Source organism: Electrona antarctica, assembly GCF_951216825.1.
Source record: "Electrona antarctica genome assembly, chromosome: 23".
In the NCBI taxonomy this organism is placed as follows: Eukaryota; Metazoa; Chordata; class Actinopteri; order Myctophiformes; family Myctophidae; genus Electrona; species Electrona antarctica.
In genome coordinates, this window is record NC_136804.1 from 11,842,360 (window position 1) to 11,867,224 (window position 24,865).

General features: G+C 42.7%; 1 protein-coding gene across 1 annotated transcript; it reads left to right on the plus strand.

Annotated features, from left to right (window-relative positions):
• Window positions 1–12,546: 12,546 nt before the first annotated feature.
• On the plus strand, window positions 12,547–19,511 carry cdkn1d (cyclin-dependent kinase inhibitor 1D). The gene is made up of 4 exons (XM_079494412.1): window positions 12,547–12,714; window positions 15,796–15,997; window positions 16,343–16,676; window positions 16,802–19,511. Exons 2-4 carry the CDS (start codon window positions 15,800–15,802, stop codon window positions 16,858–16,860), a joined length of 591 nt encoding a protein of 196 aa, XP_079350538.1. The 5' UTR covers window positions 12,547–12,714; window positions 15,796–15,799; the 3' UTR covers window positions 16,861–19,511.
• The last annotated feature ends 5,354 nt before the right edge of the window (window positions 19,512–24,865 follow it).

Here is a 24,865-nt window from a genome sequence, read left to right on the forward strand (position 1 = left end):
TTTGAGCCACGAGAGGCAGCAGCGAGCGAGCAAGTCGCCGGGCCGAGCGTTGCGAAGTTCTATTGGGCCGACTCAGCGCTTACGTCCCGCTAGGCACAGAATTGTGTGTGTGTGTGAATTGTGTGTGTTTACAAATCAAAACATGATTTTGCACCAATTGCCACTCAAAGTGACAACTGGCCAATCACATCGCGTCCTTGCACAAGTGCACTGGCCAATCACAGCACTTCCTTGCACAAGCGTTATAGTCTTTGGGATGACTCTTCTAGTATAGTTTAGCATTTTACACGTGAAGTTCACAGATGTATCAGCTAAATCTGGAAAATATGACTTTCTATCGACTATCTTACGCTACAACATTTTGGAAAGATTTAAGAAAGATTACATTAGACTAGAACATAGTCTTTTAAAACTCTTTCCAAATCTTGTTAAAACTCTTGTAGTATATGGGAGGCATAGGTTAGCAGTTAGGTTTTGTTTCTCTATGTGCTTGTGTTGACATCTATAACATTAGCAGTGGCACACAGCCATATCTCAATGGACTGGAGGACTGGCTGAGTAAACAGGCACTACGAGTCTCTGAGGAAGTTGCTCTTCCTGGTTTGTGCTTAGTAACGGGAAGCCAGCAACTACTTCCTTGTAGAGGTTGTTCTTGTAGTGCATTACTATTATTAACAACTGCTAACCCTAACGTGTCTATATATGTTTTTCATGTTGCCATATTTGAACCCACAACCTGCGCGGTGGTTGGCAGGCACTTTACCACTGTGTCACTGTGGCATGAGAACCCATTTATCAGCTTCAATTTTGTTCCAGTTCCAATTTTGACTGCTCGCATTCAATTTCACTTCCCGATTGGATGAAATTGTTATCCCGACCTGAAGAGACATTCTTACAGAACAAACACTATAGCAATGATTAATTAGAATCAGAATATAGATACAGTATAGTTAACACTTAATAAAAAGGAGAAACTCGCGTGCACGCACATGCGCGCACACGCACACGCACACACACACACACACACACACACACACACACACACACACACACACACACACACACACACACACACACACACACACACACACACACACACACACACACACACACCTTATGTTGCAGCTCACATCCATGAAGCTCATTTCTCATCCACTCTCCTCACAGATCCCTCGCCTCACCCGGTGAGTCAGGGCTCATCGCCACATACCTCGCTAAACGTGGCTAAAACTCAGCTTTCACATTTACCATCAGCTCCAGGGGCCCCCAAACCCTGAGGGCTTCAACCCCCAACTTGGAGGCCCACATTTTCCTCTTCTCTAAGCTCAGTTTAAAATGTTCCCAATCTCTCCTCCTCCTTTCTTGTTCCCTCTCCCATCCACACACTTTTTTGGGGATGTTTAACATCTGGAGGTATGTCCCATAATAAGTCCTCACTGCTGCCTCTTTTCGGTTAAAGAGAGTTGGGCAACCCTTGATTGCCAAATCCCTGAGTATTAATTTAGATCCTAGAGGTACATTTTTACACTTTCAGTGTCAAATTACCACTCAGGAGCTGACTGTGTACTGACAGTCGCTTAAAGGTCATTATCCTCATTCATGCAGTCAGTCACTCAGTCATGCAATCACACACACTGACAGGCCCACACACGTTCGTATTACTATACTTCTGAGGACATCAGCATTTCAGGATATGCCAATGGCAATTATATGAATGCCATTTCTACAATTGTTTTGCCATTTTCAACCCCAACTCTGAAGCCAAAAATAGCCGATATATAAGCTCACATATGGGGTGATCAGCTATTTTCACACATGCACACACGCACGCACACATGCATGCACGCACGCACACACGCGCACATGCACACAGTTCAGGAGGACCAGATGCAAAACAGATGTGCCCCAGATGGAGATAAGGGAAAAAACACACCAGCTGATGCAAACCACATTTACACCTTACATCCACACACACACACACACACACACACACACACACACACACACACACACACACACACACACACACACACACACACACACACACACACACACACACACACACACACACACACACACACACACACACACACACACCACTACAAACATGTAGATCTGATTCTGACAGCAACATTTGATTTAGTTTTAGTATAGTCTAGTCATCTTAAATGTTTTAGTTTAAGTCTAGTTTCAGTTGACTAAAATATCAGAAGATTTGAGTCAACTAAATCTATAGTTGATTTATTTGGCAGGCCTTGATGGCATCATGATGCCTGATTTATATTTAGCTACATGACGAAAATAGCAGATCTATACCAAGTTACCAACAAAGCATAAAATGACTTGAATGACGCTGGATCTCCAGTAGTCCCTCCCTACCATTTTTTGTCTTGTTTTTATTTATTGACAAAATTCTCAATATATTTAGTCATAGCTTTAGTCATCATCATCATCATCATAGGTTCGTTTTTTCATCATAGTTTAGTCGATAAAAATGAACACTGCTACAAACCAATAGTGGTACTCAAAGTAAAAGTAACAATACCACAATATAAAATTACTAAGTAAAAGACCTGGACCCAAAATCTTACTTGAGTAAAAGTACAAATGTATTGCCGTCAAAATATAATATGTAGTCTTTATGAATGGCCCACTTAACATTTTCTTGAAAAATGTTTTAAAATATTTGTTAAACCTTTTCAAAGATCTGCCAATCTACAAACTATGGTCTGGGGGACCCCCAGGGGTCCTTGAGGGCGTTCCAGAGGGGCCCCAGGCTTGATAGTTAGGACCCAAATGTAACTCCAATGTACAGCTGGAACCAAATGGATTTGGATTAGTACCTTTTCAGAGTTATTCAGGTCTGTGGCCTAAAACTAAGGGTCCTTGAAATGAAAAACCATTGAGAACCTTTTGCACCTTATGTCTAACACATGTCTAACTCATACACATACGGTACCTACAGTACAGCTTAATTATAATACTGAATATACGGTACATGTAGGCTACATAATCTTAGATTTTATTTTTCAGCAGTTTTTCCTTTGTTCGCTCACTCACCTTTTTTCCCCTGACAAATACGTATAATGGAACTTGACCAAAAAAATACTTTTCCCCTCCCACTTCTTTACTGTCTGTAAAACTGGGATCTGACAATAACATTTCTCCTGATTCTGAACCACTGCCTTGCAGTGTCATGTGAGGTTTCATTTTTGACATTGAGCAATCCTCAAAGTCAGTGCCAGAGGCCACTCAGGAAGACCAAAACAAGCCCCCCCCCCCACCCCTCTCTCTCGCTCTCTCTCTCTCAGACACATATGTTGGGACGAAAAACAAAGGATCGATTTACACCAGCCGGACCCCGCCCTGCATGCCCCTCCCCCCCTCTCTCTGCCCACCCTCCAGAACACTCTGTGTAAAAACAGTATTTCAAAGAGCATAATGTCATAATCATGTCAGAGCTCGGGGTGGGTGCACTTTGAAAAGGAACAGGCTTTGAATTGATGGAGAAATGCACGTGGATGTGCCTGCACACACGCACGCACGCACGCACACGCACACGCACACACACACACACACACACGTTGGTATTACTAAATACTATACTAGTGAGGACATCAACATTTTAGGACGGCGGTTTAATGAATGCTATTTATAATTAAAAAATGCTATTTTTGAGTGGTGCAGTCACTCCATTACGGAGCTTTGTGTGTCCCTGGCTGGCTGTGTCCGAGTACGAAAATAGCGTTTGGTTGGTTTTCACAACCAAGTGTCACTGTTGCGCAGCGACACACACACGCACAGTATATATGATGATTTTGGGTGTGACAGTACACTACAGTGACAGTACAGTAGACCTACAGTAAAGTAGAGGGACCCCCTGGGGACCCCCACACGGTAACTCTGTAATTTCTCTACCGTTTCGGACACAGGGCGGTTTGCTGGAACCGGCCCGGCCCCCTGGGTGCGTTCCTGGGGGTCTGGATGTTCCGGGGACCCCCCGGGGACCCCCACATGGTAACTGTCATTTCTCTACCGTTTCGGATGCGGTGTGGCTCGCCGGAACCGCACCCAGGGCGCGTTCCTGTGGGTCTGGAAGTTCCGGGGACCCCCACACGGAGTTGCACCACTCACTTAACACGGGTGTGATTTTAACCCTAAAGCTACAATCCCGGCAATGTTCGGTGCACGACACAGACGCATAACTAAGCATAAATCAGGCATCATCAGACCACAACTACATGCTAAACCTAACCTCTAAATGTCTCACCCTAAGCTAAATCTTCTCTCAACTAGAGGCCTAACTCCCCAAACCACATAAAACAACCAGGATGTTGTTTCATGGACCAGGAAAATAGTCCTCACAGGCAGTATCTATTCATCAAACTCTACTTGTGTGGATATTTGGCCCTCACAAGTATAGTAATACAACGCACACGCACGCACGAAGGCCCCGTCACTGAGAGAAAGCTAATTTGAGACCCCCGATCCTGTGCGCTGCTGCACTGCCCCCCCCCCCCCCACCCCCGCTCGCTGAACGACATGAACCCCCATGAACCCCCCCCCCCAAAAAACAAACAAACAGTGAGGCAGGACCTCGCTGGGTACATTTCATCTTAAACCCGTTCACCCCAGACAATATCCAGCTGCACCCCGCGAGCTCCGTCCTGCCTGCCTGCCTGCCTCTCCCCCCCCCCCTCCCCCCCGACTACACCGCAACACGGAGCAGGCACCCCCCCTCCAAACTGCATACCTCCCTCTGCTCCCAGTCCACAGTCATATTACACCTCAACATCAGCAGCAACACGCAGCTCTCACGTATAGCGTTGCTGTCGGACAGAAACCTCAAACTTTTATGTGGGTTTTTTTCCCCTCGTAAATGAAGGCCCTACTCGATCACTCTACAGTGTCACGCAAAAGCATCAAAAGTTGCAGATCCACAAGCTGGAAACGCGGTGGGAAGCGGCGCGTTTCGAGCTTGTGGATCTGCTACTATTGATGCTTTTGAATTTGAATATTTACTTTCGTTCCTCCCGCACACCCCCGCCTGTGGCCATCACAGCTGGGTGAGCAGTCCAATGATCCAAGCACCGCCCATTTAGTGCGTGTGTGTGTGTGTGTGTGCGCGTGCGTGCGTGCGTGCGTGCTGTGTTGTGTATGCGCGCGCGCACATGTGTGTGTGTGTGTGTGGCCTCCATTTTTGGGTTCACTGATCTTTATTACTCCATGTAAACCACACCCCCCCGCCCCTCATATACTCTGACCCCAATCACACGCACGCACGCACGCACGCACGCACGCACGCACGCACGCACGCACGCACGCACACACAGACACACACACGAGCAAAACTGACCTCCCCAAATTCTACGACAAACCAACACAGCAAGGGAGAATGCAAACAGTGGGCTGGAGGCCATCTCTACTTCATGTATAATCAACATCAGGCCAGAAATCTGACTCCACATTTGCACACGCTGACCTCTATGGCGCTGACAATAGCCGATCTACAACATGACAACGTGTCACTGGGGTACAGACGCACAACTAAATCAATATACAGTATAGGCTGTCATATTTGTTTCCTTTCATTTTGTACTCTAGGGCAGCTGTAGTTGATTTTTGTTTGGTGTAGGCTAATAGCATAATTAGAGTTCAATTTCTCGCTCAGAATTGCCACATATCTTTTCATCCGTCTGCTTTTTTTTTGGTTTTCCGCCTGGTGCCTCTATGCCTGTCCTCTCCTCTCCTCATCCTCATAATTGGCTCTGGTGTGTCAGTCATTTATGGTCTGCATAAACAGCCTACAGTCTGCCACAAGCAGTGGGGGAAAGTAACCAAGTTCATTTACTCAATACTGTACTTAACTCTGTACTATGTAACTTTTTTGTATTACACCGTATTGTTATTTTGTCCATGTATTAACATACAATGTACATTATTATATTGGTATGTATGGCTGTATTTCTGGTTTGACACGACTGGTGGTTGATGATGTGGTAACGCCTGAAGATCCAAATTCAATTTCTCCCCTGAGCAAATGGTAAATGGTAAATGGTGCATTTATATAGTGCCTTTATCCAAGGCGCTTTACATAGATTGTGCATTACATTCACCCATTCACACACACATTCATACACCGATTGCAGCGGAAGCCATGCAAGGTACCAACCAGCACATCGGGAGCAATTTGGGGTTCAGTGTCTTGCCCCACACTTCAACATGTAGACAGGAGGATTCGAACCACCGACCCATGGATCATTGGACGACCTGCTCTACCTCCTGAGCCACAGCCGCCCTGAGCAAGCCATTAGCTCAGTGGTTACAAATTCAGCATCTGCGGCAGGAGACCCAGTTTCTCTCCTTTCTCCTTAAAATCTGTGTTTATCTCGCTGTCATCATATTATGAAAAACAACAGTGCATGACAATTCATTGATGACATGTCATTTCTTAAACATCTCTCTCTTTACCAGTTTCATTATGGAACAGGGCTAGAGCCGCCCTTGTGTATCGGTGTACTGCTTCCCAAGGGCCTGGACCCATTAGAGCACTGCTTCCCAAGGGCCTGGACCCATTTGTGTGTATCGGTACCGTTAGAGCACTGCTTCTCAAGGGCCTGGAGGTTAGAGCACTGCTTCTCAAGGGCCTGGAGGTTAGAGCACTGCTTCCCAAGGGCCTGGACCCATTTGTGGGTCGCATTTCACATATAGGGTCCCTTTATTTTTTGATCCTACATTTTGTTTTTGTTTAAAAAGTCGTGAAATTAGTCGATCTACATGCTTGTAGATGTGCTATTTTCACTAGTTTGGGTCTCAGAGAGACATCACATTTCTCTTTTGGGTCACGGGCTAGAATGTTTGGGAACCATTGGGTTAGAGCACATGCCTTCCGTGCGGATGACCGTGGGTTCGAACCCTGCTTGGGGTCGACTTCAGCAAGGGCATGTGGTCGAAACGGGTTCCTTAACGCCAAATCAAATGGGTTCAGATCGCCGCTGTAATGATTTAAAAGGGCGACCATTTCTAAGGCATCTAGAAGTCTACATATAATCCCTTTGGGTGGTGGGTGAAGATCCATTGCGAGTCGCAGGCGCGGAAAACACAACACATCAGTGATATGTTACCTTGCATTCTCAAGTTTATTACACACACACAGAGTAATATATACAGTAGGACAGTAGATCTATGACGTCCCTAGTAGATTAAGGAAACCATGATAAGAACAGAATGGAAGCAGGAAGCACGCTTACATCTCATTTCATATCGTACATACAGTGAGTCCCTCTACAGTAGTAGGCAATCATCATGTCATGGTTATCAATGTGCTTATGCAGCTAAATCACAACAGCCGCCTCGTCTCCTGAGGAGGCGCGTCTGAAGCCTGTCCTGGACCGGAGTCTCGAGAAGGGATAGATTATGTAACAGAGGCTGTTTTAGCTACGAATGGAAATAGATGTCATTCAAATGCCAGCACAAAAACACATTGATATACAGTAAATCTGCCTACAGTTACGAGGTGTATTTGTAATGTGGGTGAAGTAAGTGCCAGCTAGGAATGAACCACTCCACAACTGATCGCTGTGGTAATTCTTGTATAACAGGTTCCACATCATTAGTAGTGTAATACGCAGTCAGAATGGTATGTTATTACAAAGTGTAACGAAATGGCCATGTTTGGATAGAACGTCTCTACCTTCGTAGAGACACGCAGCTCTTTGTTGGGTGAAAGGGCGTATTCACAGGCCATGGGTGGTAGAATAGAGACAATGGACTTAATGACCACACAACGCGTAATGACGGCATGCTTATTAACGCGAAATGTTGGGATTAAGGTTCGGGTGTGCCAGAATAAATGTGTGCACACAGCCAAACACACACACACAGCCACAGACCCACACACACACACACACACACACACACACACACACACACACACACACACACACACACACAAACACATAAATTAAATCAGCCCCCCCCCCCCCCCCACACACACACACACACACACACAGGACAGGGATTAGGATCTTGAACAATAAGGACGGGCTGGTGATTGTAAACACTGGCGAGGCGTTATTGTTTGTTGATGATGACCCTTCAAACTTCACAATGTGTACAGACCTCTTGACACACAGATTAGCAGGGGATTAAGGACCCGGGGCAACATCTCACAAAAACACAGCATTGTAATAATCATGCAACGACAGGTCATTCCAATGAACCAAAACCATTACAGCAACCACCAGTACAAGTAATATAATACGTTCCATTGCAAAATGAGGCAGCTCTCATTTGAATAAAACGAATTCATGACTAGAAACAAAAGACCATTTTAGGTCTACTTATAGAGTTCGAAAATGTTCGCCTATAATGGCATGCCCAAAATAGGAATGCCGGGTTGAAAGTGCTTAACTTATGTCCCATGTGAAAATAGTGCCCTCTTAACAGACACATTCCGCAGTGCTGATGTCATTAGTAGTAGCCTACTCAGAGAACTGGCGAGAACTTCTGGGAACTCAGATTAGTAGTAGTAGTAGTAGCGTAATCCCTAGCTGGCTGTCATTGTCAGACTCGTGCACAAACACTACACAGTCGCCTCGTCTCTGTGGTTTGACCATTGACTATAAACTACAGTATAGGGCCGGCTGGGTGATAGGACTTCAAATCAATAGAGATTATATGAAACGTTTGCCTCGATTACAATTAATGTACGATTAGGCTACCTATATATAAAAAAATCACACCCGTGTGAACTGAGTGGTGTAAGGTCTTATATAGACTGATCAGCTGTGGTCTGACGTAATGTCTGACGTAATGAAATCACACCCGTGTGAACTGGGTGACCATAGCAACCGTGCTCATTTTTTGAGACAGACAGACAGACAGACAGACTAACAAAGCCAGTTGTAGGAGTGGTTTACACCACTCAAAAAGTGAAAATAGCTGAGCTATAGACACGTGTTGCAACATTTTTTGTGAGCCATCATTGTACATCCAAGTATGACACAGTTTTAAGAGGTTGATCAGACTAATCAATTTAGTAAAAACAAAGAAGAAAAAAGCCTACTACAGTACGGTACACACTACATGAGCATCATGTAGTTGCTTATTCATTGTGAAAATATATATACAGCAGAGAGTTCCTTCTCCATTATTATTATGGGGCGTCAATGAGTAATTTAAGAGACATTAAGGACTTCCCATAATTGTATAGTGACCATGTCCACGCCATGAACCCGTAATACGATTTGTAACCTTCGGCTCAAATGGCCTTGTGCATGCACGTTGGACGTGCAGACAAAGGACATGTGATGTACACAGTCGCTGATTCCATGTATATAAACAGCAGTTAACGCCAGCGTGTTTACCTGGAATTCACCTCCACAGGCCAGGGGCGCTGGCGCTGGCTCTGCAAACGAAACGGGGCCTCTCAGGTGACCATGATGTCACGCGTCAGTCATCCATCAGTAAGCCGGGAGCAAACCTGTAACCAAAGAGCTTTATGTCACAACGATCCCAAGACTGAGAACACCTGTCGCAACAGACTTAACGCCGATGAGCAGTCACAATAAGACAGAAATGTACAAATATATACATCAATGCACCAGTGTTGGTGTTTTTCGTTATGCAGCCTACTCGTTTGACAAGCCAAGCTGTCTCATCATGATTGAAGTTGCAATCCGGAATTTATTGTAATGAATAACAGGTTACAGTACATAAAACAAACAATATCACATATAGAATATGTATCAATATGTATCAACACACCTACTGGTTGACAAGTAGCGCTGCCTGGAACTCATAGGAGTAATGAGAGTTCCATCTTGAATCAGCGGTAGACATTTCTAATCATTTCTGAAATTGTGAAAATCCGATCTACATCGACACGTTTTGAGCTTGTAGATTGGCTATTTGAAATATAAAACAAAACAAAACACTTTGGTCTCTCACACAGAATACGACCACGGTTTGAATCCCGCGTACACAAAGTACAACTTACAGATTGCAACATTAGACACCGTCCAGAAGCAATCCACATAGTGATTTTTCATCGGGGTCCACCTTATTACCAATGCAGCTTGATGAGCTTGTTTGTTTTAATGCCATATGAATATAGCAAGTTACCACTGAGACACTGTAATAGAGCGGTTGACCAGTAGTAGTTGTCCCATGACCACACGATCACACCAATGTTTCACTAGTTGTCCCACCACTCCACCAGACCACACGATCACACCAATGTCTCACTAGTTGTCCCACCACTCCACCAGACCACACGATCACACCAATGTCTCACTATTGTCCCACCACTCCACACGATCACACCAATGTCTCACTAGTTGTCCCACCACTCCACCAGACCACACGATCACACCAATGTCTCACTATTGTCCCACCACTCCACACGATCACACCAATGTCTCACTAGTTGTCCCACCACTCCACCAGACCACACGATCACACCAATGTCTCACTAGTTGTCCCACCACTCCACCAGACCACACGATCACACCAATGTCTCACTAGTTGTCCCACCACTCCACCAGACCACACGATCACACCAATGTCTCACTAGTTGTCTCACCACTCCACCAGACCACACCAATGTCTCACTAGTTGTCTCACCACTCCACCAGACCACACGATCACACCAATGTCTCACTAATTGTAGTTATAGGCTACTGCATTAACATACTCTACCATACAGATTGGTAAAAATCATATTTTATTCACTCTAAAAAGTTAAATAGGTCAAAGAAGTTAATATAAGGTTAAGCCATCATATACTGTAGGCCTATGTTATATAATCTTCAGTAACGTTATGTAAGAATAACCTTTCTTAAGGTTAAGGTTAGGACACCGGTGACCCATGATGGATGTTCAGCCTCGCCTCTGGATGTTCTGTACATGAATTGCCCACCAAAAACTTTGAGCGAGAGAGAGCCGAGAAGCTATAGGTTGAAGTGAGCTATAGGCCCCTCCGCCCCCACTGCAACGTATACGGACAGTTGGAGGGGTGCCAAGACTGTGACGTGATGCATGCATCGGAATGTAGGTCACTTCGGGGGACTTCACCCACTTCTGCCTGAACTCAAAAGGGGCACAGTTTGAGTTGAGCAAGATTCCTTCTTCCTCTCCGCACAGGCTGGGGGGCCCCCCATTGCACTGCAATCAGTGGTGGATGAAGTACGTACTCACATTTTGTTCTTAAAAGTACACCGGTACACTGATACCATACCACCATGTAGAATAAAGACTGTTACAAATACAAGTTTGGTATTCAAAATTGAGTAAAAGTACAAAGGTATTCACATTCAAATGTGCTTAAGTACTGAAAGTAAAAGTACTCACTTCATTTCACAAGTTTAGAAAATAGCAGATCTACAAGCCCACAACACGTTGCATTGTGAGCTTGTAGATCGGCTATTTTCAAATAGCCTAAGTATGCATAGGCTGAAGTGGTTAATACATGCTATGTAATAAACTATAACCTTGTCAAATAATGAATAAAAAGTAAAAAAAAAAGAGTAAAAGAAATTGCCTCTGAGATGTAGTGGAGTAGAAGTCTGAGGTGCCAGTCAAAGATTGAAAATTGGAAACACACCAGTAAAGTTTAAAAAAACCAAAACTCAAATGTGTACTTAAGTACAGTACTTGAGTAAATGTAGTAATGTACTCACTTTACTTTATACCACTGAGCAAGATTCCTTCTTCCTCTCCACTCAGGCTGGGGGCCCCTGCACTGTAATAAAAAACAGTGTCAATTTAACTCAGTGTATGAATGGGAGGGGGACCAGGCGGGTCCATTTTTACAAAGGGGTTTAGCATTCCGTTTGGTTACGTTTTGAGTTAAAAGGACACTCTGGATTTTTACTGTGTGCGGAAAAATCCCAGGAACCACTGGCACTGTCGCATGCAATGCTACTGAGAAATGAGAACTGAGAACTGAGAAGAGCATTCCTTATGACTAATGGGTGCATTTCAACACTATTCCCAGAAATTCAGTGTACTTCCTTCATGAACACAACTTTTTAATGACAATGCAATTAAACAAAAGTTAATCAGTTAGGCCTATTATGACAGACATGGGCTCTTTTGGAGTGCATATATGTTGATTATTTACCAGGGCTCTAAAATAAATGCACACCTTTACAGGTCTGTATAACCATTTAATTACCACATGGGAGTTACATTAACATTGGCACCGCAATTTTACAGTGTAGATAATGGGATCCCAAGAATTAAAGACACATAATAAAATGCTGTGCACCAGGACTGAGGACAGGGATCCTTAAATGGAGAAAGGGGTAGAAGACTTCACTCACGTGTCTAGTAGAGGTTGTTGTTTTACCGCCCTGGCTCGATTCCAAGAACATTGGGATTGTTTTGATGGATACCACGTGATGTAGGACCCCCCCCCCCCCTCCTCCTCCTACCCCCTTCAGGTCCATAACAAACACGCTGTGTGTGTGTAAATCGCATAGAAGAAGGGGGACGGCTTTAGGTGGGTAGTGTCTCTACAACCTACGCTTACTACTTCAACGTGTGATATTGTTTTTCCAGACTGTCACCGAGTACGGATCGTCTCTTTTGGAGCTCTAAGTGCTTGTTTTTTCCTCAGAAAGCAGCAGAAGAAAAGCCAAAGTAGCCGAAAGAAAATTGAACAACCGTTTCCTCAGGACTGTACTACATTTGGTGTTTCCGACGCTAATGGTAAGAGACGTTTTAAAACATTATTATTCTATTTCAATGCTATTCGTTGTAATTGTGCCTGTAAGACATGAAAAGTCCATGCATCAGCCGATTAGCCTGGATTTTGGGGAGGTTAAAAATGCATATATTTTTAAATCAGAAACCAAGATTATTTATCTGTCTTTTGGTAGTAAATTCCTCATCTGGTTTTTGACAAGACGGGTCGCATGACTCGCATCTCATTGACCCAGATATTAGTCAATGCAGTGAACGGTAAAACGGTCACATTTGGACTGGAGTCGGACCACTTGTGTGTTGGAGATATACAATGTATTTCAATGTGTTTTATATGCAGTTTTAGTCGTTGTTCCATACTTTACGACAGTACAAACAGGGAGATATTGCATTTTTTGTAAAAAGTAAAACATGTGGAGTTGAAGGTGTTTTTCTCCCCCGAGTAGTGTCGTATCGGGGACACCGCTAGGGGGCGTAGATCAGCACAAAGCACCGACCGCGCCCACCTTTTCCACGTAAACAGCTTTCACTAGAACGGCATGGTTCTCAACATTAGGTTCGGGGTCCACCAGGGGTCCAAATGACCCTTTATACGGGTCAAATCCTCACCAACTTGTAACTCCGAGTGTGTGAATTACACTCGGAGTTACAATTGAAAAATGTGAGTAGCCTACTTGTTGTAACACAAACGAAAGGCAGGAACAGTCTCCAATGTCGCCCTTTTAAATATTGCTCTTGTTCAAAAGGAGCATATAGGCCGTTTTGGTGTTCACTGTTTAGGCACACAACACAACTTATATACCTGGTGATGATGAATAAAAAGCCCATTTAGGCTATTGCTCACATTGCCCTCTGCCTGTTGCAGGAAAGTGTGAGCTTTTATTAAATCCGGCTAGTTAAGTGATGGAATAATGAGTGCCATTCACAGTCCGTTACTAGTGACTCACTGTCTGCTCTGCATGGCAGTGGGCAGTCTGGGCACACCTTCCTTTTACTGGAGCAGATTCATGATGCCAGCCTGACGCTGTTGGCAGTGGTGGAGAAAAGTACTCACATGTTTTACTTGATTAAAAGTGTCAATACCGCAATGCAGAAGTACTCTGTTACGAGTAATAGTACAGGACTCTAAATGTACTTGAGTGAAGTCAGTGAACGTATACAAAAGTTTATTGGCATCAATCTAATTAAAGTACCTACAAGTAGAAAGTAGTAAAGTACTCATTATGCAGAATTGTCCATTTCACAAGTTTTCAAATGTATACAATCTGTATAATAAAAAAATCTTTAGAAAATGTGACACATCGTGAGCTTGTAGATAAGCTATTTTCAAATGGCTGAAAATGTATTATAGGGTTGAAGTAGTTAATGTATGTTGTTGTAATAATCAAGTAACTAAAGTTTCCAAAAAAGTACAATATTCGCCTCTGAGATGTAGTGAAGTATATCAAACAAAAGTACTTGAGTTAGTTACTTTACAGCCCTGGCCGTTGGTCAGGCGGGTGAAACGGCAGCGCAAGGAGGCAAAATGGGAAGGGGGGAAAACATTATGCAATGTAGACGTTGGTGAGGGTTCACACAGCAGCCAGCAGGGCAAGAAAAGGGAAGGCTATCCAGTCAAACAATAAGGGTGGCGGGGGACCTCCACTATAGTCTACACAGCATAAAGAGATCTGTCTGTGGGTTAGTAGAACTCGGATTCTACATCTCTAGTTAAGATAAACATGGAATTAAAAGAGAATTCATAACTTTCAATTGCAACTTCGTTAAAAAATAAAAGCAAGATTTTTACTTAAAAATACAAAGACATTTTTTTTGCTTCTTGGAGACTCCTGTGAGGTTAATAATTGTTCAATAAAGTGGATTCAGCTCTAAAACGAGCTAGCTAGGTGGTATTACAGTATTTAGGTAGCCAAAGGGTGCCAAACGTAATTAGGTGTCTATTTAGCTAATATGACACTTCATGATGCCAAGTAAATTACTGTTACTTTTGCAAATGGCTTTGCAAATACAGCCGTTTTTACAAGTGTTTATAATCAACAATTGGCTGTGGGCATGCATGGGTTTACACTGGCCCAACATTCCATGCTATGGTCTCTTTCTACAGTTGACCTTTTGCATTTGACCTCTGGTTGCCAGACACCAGAGCAGGTGGAGGATGGGGTTCAATGGGTCAGTCAGTGGTTCCCAACCTTACTTCCTTAGAGAGCAGAGAACAAACACACACACACACACACACACACACACACACACACACACACACACACACACACACACACACACACACACACACACACACACACACACACACACACACACACACACACACACACACACACACACACACACACACACACACACACACACACACACACACACACACGATTGAATTTTGGGTTAATTCAAAACAGACCGGTTGTAAACCAGGGTGCACATTGCAGGGTGCACGGGGCAGGGTCTATGGGTGAATACCGACAGGGATTTATTTGGTGTCGTTCTATTCTGTTAGTCATTCCCTGTAGTAATTACTCAGTGTGTTAGGCGGGGAACACATGTATCTGATCACATAAAAACGCCAATGAACAGGAGGTCAAAATGCCGTGGGCCAAACGTGTCGGCAACTATAGTAGAATTTGAGATAGTCATTGTGGGGAAAACGTTCCTGGTCCCTGCAAGATAAAGCTTTTTACACTTAGGAAAAGACTCGGGTTGGGGTTAGGTTAGGCTTAAAAATTTAGAGGTTACTCGTTTAGGGGTTTGGGTGCATGTGTGTACAGTAAGTGTGGCGTTTAAGCACTTAATTTGCCTTTGTGTGCACACATAATCCACGCCCATAAAACTGAGATCACGCCTCATTGAAACTCTGCAGGCCCTAAACAACACTAACACTAAACCAGTGGTTCTCAAAGTCCCCTTAAGACCCCAGCGGTTCCTAAGGGGGTTCCACAACTTGAAAGATTTAGAAAAATCCCAAAGAATGGGGGTCGGTCGTCGAATACATATCAATATGCAAGACCTTGACATGACAATGTTTGAGAACCAGACAGTGGATTAAACTTTGTGTGTGTGTGTGTGTGTGTGTGTACACAGGGAAATGGCGATGGCTTCTTCATCGACATCAACAGCTTCGGGTGTCAGACCGTCTGACCGTCTGACGGCTGAGCTGGCCGACCTGGGGGGCATCGAGGCCCTGAACCTGAAGGTGGGTCCGGTGCGGAGGAACCTGTTTGGCCCGGTGGACCACCGGCAGCTCCAGCAGGACTTCCAGAGGATGCTCAGCATAAACGTGGAGGTAAGGCCTGTCATGATTATTACATAATGACTCATTATTATTTGAGATTATCACAATAATTTAGTTTCCATCCATCTGTATGAATTAATCAGTTGAAAAATAGCGGATCCATTTGTTTGAACGTTCTATGTGTACAAGTATAAAATTATTAAAGTCATGGCCTGTTTTGCCCATATAGTGCATTATTTATTATAATTATATATATATATATATATATATATATATATATATATATATATATATATATATATATATTTGTACCAGTCATAAAAACACAATGAATTGTTAATTGCAATCATTTGTTCGACAATATTAATGGCCGACGGTCATTCCTCCCTGCGTCAGGTAGCCACCAAGCGCTGGAGCTTCGACTTCGAGGGTGACCGGCCCACGCCGGGGTCCGCCGTGCAATGGGAGGTGCTACGTTGCCAGGACGTGCCGGCGTTCTTCCGCAGCTGCACGGTGAGACACAGGGCCGTGGTGGGTGTTGGCCTTGACAGGAAGGCTGTCCTAAGGCGGTCCGTGTCACCCGCGTCGCCGGCGCCATCCTCATCCGACGAGGGCTCCCCGGGGTCCAGCAGCAGCTCAGCCGGGTCGGGCGACGAATACCTGGAGTTGGCCACCAGGAGGTGCTACAGACTTCAGAGGACGATCAAACGCAAGCAGGCCAACATCACAGGTCAGTCAGTTTCAATGGTACAACGAATAGCTTGACGATTCTCCATTTTGTGCCATTCTCGAAAAATGTCGGAACCGTTTTGAAATTCTTTGCGCTAACACCTGCCCTCTTGTGGTCCTTTGCAGATTTCTTCAGGGTGAAGAAGCGGAGGCTCCTACATTATAAAGGCTCTTCTCGACAATAGAGGAGACCTGAGAACTGACCCACTCAGTGGCAACACAACTCCTCTGCAAAAGCCACCGAAGTCTCCTATCCTCTGTATGTAGCAAGTACTGACTGTCCAAAACCTCAATTAACGCAGGCTTAAAAGCTCCTCCAACAACAACAGATACCTTGTTTTTGTTCTTCTCAGCACATGGAAGCTACCATTCTCCCAAGTCCACCAGGCTTGGATTCCGTTTCTGTATATATAGTTTATACACATTTTTTCTAGCTTGTAATGTTTTTAAAACTTGTTTTGTTCAATTATACTGTGAAATTATTTGAGTGCACTCTGTCAGAGAATGACCATGATTAGGCTCAAGGTCTAGAAAGGTTCATTCTCAGGTGCAGGCCTTGGCTGTTATTTTCTCTTAGGGTTCATGTGACATTTTTTTTACATAAATTATAAACCGCTTCCTCTAAGTGGACAATAGGGACTTCTAAAGTAAATTCTTAATAATGTAATTTTGACAAAGGTTTATTTATTTACCTTTCGCGATCCTAGGTCGTAAAAAAGTAACAAATTGCAACAAAACGAAAGCCAAAAAACAACAAATGCATAAAACGAAGATAAGGTCATTCTTGAAACCTGTGCCATTGCCTTTAAATTATGCATTAGGTAAACAAAACAGCTAGACAAGGCAAGAGTACCCATTATGGGCGACAATCCACTCCAGACCGTTGCCACTTTGTCTTTCTTCCATCTTAAACCATTGACTTCTCTGTCCGAAATAATCAAAACGATCATTTAGAAAGCAAAAAATTATACCTTGTGCCTAACCTGTATTTTATTATCGATCTTGCTTTGTATCACTTGCATAGTGGGTTGTAAAAATCTAGGATTTTGCTGTTGTGGTTAACAGACCAGAGATTACCTTATGTGCGTGTATTTTTGTCAGCTTGATGGGTTTTAACAATGTAGCATCTTCTACTTTTCTCTTTGCAAATCTGTAGGACTTTGAACACGCCTCTTTTCTCTATGAAGGGAATGTAGCATTGACAGTTGTAAGGAGTGGATATTATGTTGTTTTCACTGAGGTGAAATGTGTCATGTTTCTACCGCTGTGCAGTAGTATGGATGGGACGCATGTGTGTTGTACATATTTACATGTACGTATATCAGTGTGGTGCGTTTGCCTGTGTGTGTGTGTGTGTGTGTGTGTGTGTGGGTGTCACTCGTTTTAAATTACCCTTTATGGCAGCTGAGATGATTTGAACCAAAGAGGAATATTACTACGCCATTTAACCACTTAAGCCCTATATACTTGTCGAACGACAATGGTAAAAATGTCTTTTCTTTATGTGCCCACAATAGGGAGGCTATAGGGTTAAAGTGGTTAAACACCAATGCATCATCGACAAGTTCTTCTTTGACTGTGGTGGGTCACAGAGCTCATAAAAACACCCTCGTCTTCAAATCCATCTAATGGTAAACACTCTCACTAAAATCGGTTCAACGCAGACTGGAGTGACTTTTGATATTCGTTTGTACTGAGCCATTACCTACTCAAGAAGCGGAGGGAAACGTTAATTTCTTTAGAGTTATTTGGATAAATAGCCATAATCTGGATTAACATCTACCTCATTCAAGTGATTTGTCAAAAAGAAGTTATTGGACAAATCACATGAATAAGTAAAGAAAAAAGAACAATAGGATCTAAAGTCAAACTGAAACCGAGCAATCTTTTCCCCCGCAAGAGTCCATTTGAGTTTGATTTGTACACTCAGAGTTACAAATAGATACATTAACAGCGGATTTCTTTTCAGTTCAGCCTAATAAACCGGATTATGGTGGGTAATTTTACTTGTCGGTGAATCTCGAACATGCAGAGATTATTTTGTAGACATTCAGTGAGGTTTTATGCTCCAGAAATGACACGTGTGTATTTGTTCCTGTGTGTGTGTGTCTGTCGTGTGTCTCTTCTCAGCGTGTTCAAAACAAAAACTTTAAAAGTATATTAACTTATTTTGTATTTCCATTTGTTCAGAGGGATATAATTACAAATGCCCTATTTTTGATATAACTAACTGATGTTTGTTTTGTAATATATGTTTTGCACTACATTTTTGACAAGATAATTATGATACTCATGGTGTTTATGTACACATATTAGGCAGTGTTTGAGAAAACTTGCTTTCCCTGTCATTGGCTGGGGCACAGCCTGTATAGTAGTCTATGGGTTAACATAGATCATATATCTGGTGGTCAAAAACAGACAGTTGTACATTTCCATAAAACATAACTTTATAGCTACTAGGTTGTCATTTTCACACCTTGCGCCCATCAGTGCCCCCCCATGACCCCCAAAACAAACATTAGCTTTCCTAATTGACCTATCCAGGTTCAATTATAGCATTCCTATGGCCAATTATATGCTTGAATGCATAGTAATCTCAGTATAGACAGTTTGTGATACTTTTATAGTAATTCATATTGGCCCATGTATCTTTTTTTAGACATGCAATGATGAGATGATGTAATTGTATGGGAACACTTCAACAGAATCAAATCCATTTTGATTGGGTTTTATCTGTATAAAACAAAATACAATTTGTTGTGCACTGTTGACTTTGGTATAATTTGGTTGTGCACAGTGTTCAAAATGTTAATAAATGGCATTGAAAAAAACATCAGTTTTGGTATAATAATTGGCTGTTAGAATCTCAGTAACTCTGAAAATAGCATTAAGAGCACCACCTACTGGTCATAAAGTAACACTACATCTCATCTACAATGTGGCTTCTCATGTGACTTCATGTGTAAGTAAGTACATTTTATTTATAAAGCACCTTTCAAAACATTGTTACAAAGTGCTGTACAGTGACAAAGGTTCTCAAAGTAGGGTCCTTGAGACCAACCACTTTAACACCATTTTCTAGGAACCTCGACATGAAAACCACCGCTTAAAAGAGACCCCTTTTCACATACAGTATGGACTGCAATTGGTAGTGCTGCTAGGCTAGAGTGTCAGGGCTTACTTTTATAATCTATTACTGGTATATTTCTGGCAATGACATGCTAATATACCGGTATGTACACTAACCATTCCACATAAGTCTGTTTGACACTGGTCTATTTGGCATTTAAACTACATGTGAGTGAAGTGGAGAAAAGATTATCATGATTATGACATAAGCTAAGGTTCTCTTTTACAGGCTAAGCTACAATATCCCTTACAGATTTGTCTGAACCCGTGATTCTCAACACAACTTTGATATTAGCTCTTTTATAGCTGTGCCAGTTTGACTGTGTATACGTTTTTTTGTTTTTGGCTTTTGTGCCTTGATTGATAGTTAGTGAAGACAGACAGGAAAGAAGGAGAGAGAGAGAAGGGGAGAGACATGCAGCAAAGGTCGTCATGAACGGGACTCGAACATGCGACACGCTGTCAGGCTAGAGCCTATATGTGGCATGCGCCTGGACCACTAGGCCAGCGGGCGCCAGTATGTTTAGCTTTATACACAATATCTATCGTTTGAAATGAATATAGCACAGCTACAAGCTCACATGTCACATCGCAACATGTTGTGAGCTCGTAGATCTGCTATTTTTGCTATTAATACAAATAAATAGTTTTTATTGAATACATTTCATTTATTTTGTCCCCAAATCTTTTGGGGCATTATGTTTTATAATCAATTATATTGATTAGTCCGATTAACTGTTGCACCTGTAAGGCAGACAAAGTAAAAGTGTGTGTTTTTTAGCACTTGTGTTCCCAATTAGCGAAAATAGAGGATCTACAAGCTTAGCTCATAATGACTCACAGTATCGGTTCTAGTTATTATTCTTATAGCTCTTTTCTCTAGGCCTGATAAAACCAATATAATAACCATCATAATAAACAATAATAATTTCAGGCATTTTCTTTATATTATTTCCATCAATTATTACACCCAAAAAAATATTTTCATACATTGATATAGAAAGATTCTATATCAATATAATTAATTGTAGGTTCATAATACATTTTCCTTTTGCCAACTATCAAACTTAGTTTTACTTAAATATATTGATCAAACCACTATCAAACCATCTTTAGAATAGTCAATTAAAGCTTTGGACCAAGTACAGAACCTTATTGCGGAACCCCATATTTTACATTAGCTAAATCTTTAGATTATGCTGCCTTCAAACATTAGAAATACACAAAACAAAAGCGACAGAGGCATTGACAGTCACATTATTATTGCATCATCAATATGTGAAAATAATTTGGATTATTTTGAGACCGATCCGATACGGCATTTTTATGGCCGATATTGCCGATTTCGATATGCTACCAGTACAGATTATATCATACATCCCTAATATGGTTATATGCAGTGCCCGCCGCCGAGTAGTTTATTTTTGTGTACATTAGGTAATAACAAATGACACATGACATCATCACAATGACGTCACAACATTGTCATCACAACCACGTAAATGTCTTATAAAGTATTGTCAAATAAAAACAATGACATTTTGCATCAATCCCCAGGATAAGAGAACATTTGAGTTGAATATTGGTGCTCATAAGCTTCAATTCAAAGGTAAACGTAAATCACAGCCATGTCCCTGCTAAGCTTCAAGTCTGCGGACGAATTAAGCCACCTGCTTGACGACTACGGCATAAAACATGGCCCTGTGGTCGACAGCACCAGAAGTCTGTATGAAAAGAAGCTGAGAGAAGCCATGACCAACGAGAAAGAAGCCACACCAAGCCCTGATTGTAAAGCCTACTGCAGAGAAGAGGATGTCACCGATGTCGCACATAGGCTACAGGTCAGAAATGACGGACTGGGAAACGGACCGTGCATGAGGAACGTGTGCCACTACGATACACCACCGTCCACAAGCAGGCGCGTCTCCTCTACTGCGCCACCAAGGTCTAGTGGGTGCGCTAAAAAGGACGCAGCACAATCATCTAGCCCGGTCCCCAGGTGGGTTAACTTCCTGGTCTTCATAGCACTGGCGGTTTTTCTCTACTATTTGATCTCCGAATTAAGTTCCTCATGGTTAGAGTTACAGTAATCCATAAACATCATTGCTGGAAGTGAAGGCCCCTCTAAACTAAAGGTGGTGCTGCGTGGCTGGACCGCCACATAGGCCCGTGATAATGTGTCAGCTCCTTTCCAATCCATGGTGGGCAAGTAAAAACACACACTTTGCTCCGGAGACTTCAGTTGTATGAGGCCCTTCCTGGACTTTGTTGAAGCCCAGCAAGAGGGGATGAGATTAGCTCTCCAGAGAGAAGCCACACACATTGCTGCTTCCTGGTTTCTATTTGCTGTTCAGTGCCCGTCTCCTGTATCTGGCAATTTCCACAAACGCATGCAATAAAACTGGTTTTCAAAGTGAGGTCCAGGAGCTGTTTCCATTTAAATGATGGTTAGGAACCAATGGACCATTACAGTTGTGGGGGTCCGTGGTCTAATACCACGGGGGTCGTTTGAAGACTTGCTCTAAAACCTGCTGTACAAAAGTGTCTTTGTATGTGCGAGTGTGTCCAGGGCTAATCTTGCCAAACCACTGGACTGATCAGCTCCAAAGTTCTTGTGCAAGCTGCAAATATACCGTGACACATAGGTATGTTATGTGTGGAAAGGTGCAAGTCAGTGATTCTCAAAGGGTCCTCGCCTATGTCATTATGGGCAAACATAGAAAAGAAACTTTGATTTTCCCCAAAAAATACTTGTCCTCCACAAATGCAAGCAGAAATGTCACAAAACTTGACAGCTGTCCCAGGTGTTTACATCACAAACGTAGCATTCCAATATACATGGAGACAACTGGGAAATGCATTTTTAGGCCTGAATTACGTGAATATTTCTTAGTTATTTCACCAACAAAGTTTGTAACAATTATGCCTATTGACAAACAAATATGCGCAAAATAAAATTATACTACTGGGGTAGAAACACGCAATAGCATGAGGATATAGGCGATTTGACCAGTCGAAGAGATGATCAAGCAAAAAAAAAAACTAAAAAAAACGACATTATTTTAGGAAGGTGGCGATATGTTTATTATATATCAATAAAGAGGTCAACCTGCAACATAAGATTATTGTTGAAGGGCTAAACCTCTGCCTTAACCGAGTGCAGCACAAATAGTGTTTGGAACAAATTATTATGAATGTACATACATATATGTGGTCTGTGTGTTGTGTGTGCATGTGTCCGTTTGTCTGGAGATAAACCGACAGATTTCTTGTGCACCGCACAAGGAGTTTTTTTTCCCCAAACAGTTTTATAGTTTTAACTATAAAATTAACTAACATTTTATAATGGATGGAAGTAAAAGCGGTCCTGAAGCTGTGGCCAAATTTGGTGACGTCATCATTGATAAGTCATATAGAACAGGGGTTCTCGAAGTGAAATGAGTTAATGTAGCATCAACCCCCATTTTATTTACTTTACACTTAAATACATATTCAGAGACTGCAAAAGGTAGTGAACATGTTTAAAAGATTTGTGTAAAATTGGTGTGGCAAATGCATTAAAACAGATTTAACGAGACATGGTATCATTTAGTGCCTTAATGGCAGGAATGAAGGCATTTTTAAAGATTAGCTTTAGATACTTTGTACCGTCTACCAGAGGGAAGTAGTTCGAACTCCCTGCAGAGTGGATGAGAGGGGTCATTTGCCATCTTGACAGCTTTTTTCCGAAGTACTTCCTTGTAGATACAACTTAATTGTTTCTGTCGCTTCCCAATATTTGAGGCTAGGTTCACTATTCGCTGCAGATTGTCAGGATTACCTCTATCAGTTTCTTATAGACTGTTTCCATAATATGCTTGCTCACTCTAATAGAAAGTTATAAATTGACCCGTCCCTTACAGTGTAGATTGGGGTCCCAGAGATTAAGAGAAATGGTAGCAAGTGGTGGTCTGGGGACTAATCCATGTCAAACTAGGGGCTCCTGAAATGAGCACCCCTCAAAAAGGTTGAAAACCGCTACATTAGGGCATTGAGCATTAAGTTCAAGTCAATCAATTCCTACTGTACAACCAATGTCTTTACGAATCATGCAAATAAATGCAGAAACATGGATGCATTAATCCAACCAAAGGCATCGACGGTCACGCTTGAACACCTCCGCACCCAATCCGATTTGAAGAATGTGGGGTGGAGGTGCTGGGAGTGTGAATGCAAAGAACACCCACACTGCCCACAGTATCCGAGATTGGCTGCCCACAGACACAGACACAAACTAGAAAAAGTGCCCTTCTGGGCACAGGTCTCCACCAGGAGGATAGGACTGTGTGAGATGTTTGGCAAAATGTTTAGGAGAACATGTTTGCCTTTGATGGCAATTGGATGATTTGAGGCATTTTGTTCCAAAAATGTGTTTTGCAAAAATCCACCTGTTGGTGGCGCTATAACAGGCCAATGTGAAAAGGGTGGGATATATTCCTCAGCCCAGTAAGAAAATTTGTGAAAGATTTCACGTAAATTGCATGCTGCGTTCATGATTTGAGGCTTTTGTTCAAAACGGGGCAATCTTGCAAACTGTGAAAGCCAATTATAGCCAAATAGGATGGAATATGAAATATCGGACAGATCCGACTTGAGCACATGACCATAGTGATACTGTGTAACGATTTGTGAGATTTTTGGACAGAATCTGGAGGAGTAATATAAAAAAATGTGTTTTACAAAAGTCGGCCTCCTGGTGGCGCTATAAAAGGCAGATGCGGAAAATGCAGGTCAAAGGTTTGTCCTTGGCCTCTAGGGAGTGTGCATGCAACGTTTCACGCAGATCGGTGCAGTTTTAGGTAAAACATGTGAAAAGCTGCCTCATGGTGGCGCTATAACAGGCCGTTCTGGAAAATGCGGGGCAGAGGTTCATCGTTGGCATCCAGGGAGTGTGTGTGCAAAGTTTGGCATCGACCGGGTTAACGGTGCCGGAGATTAGCTGTACACAGACGGACGGAAGGAAGGACGGACGGACGGACACACACACGGACGGAGTGCAAAACATACTCTCTCCCCATGCCT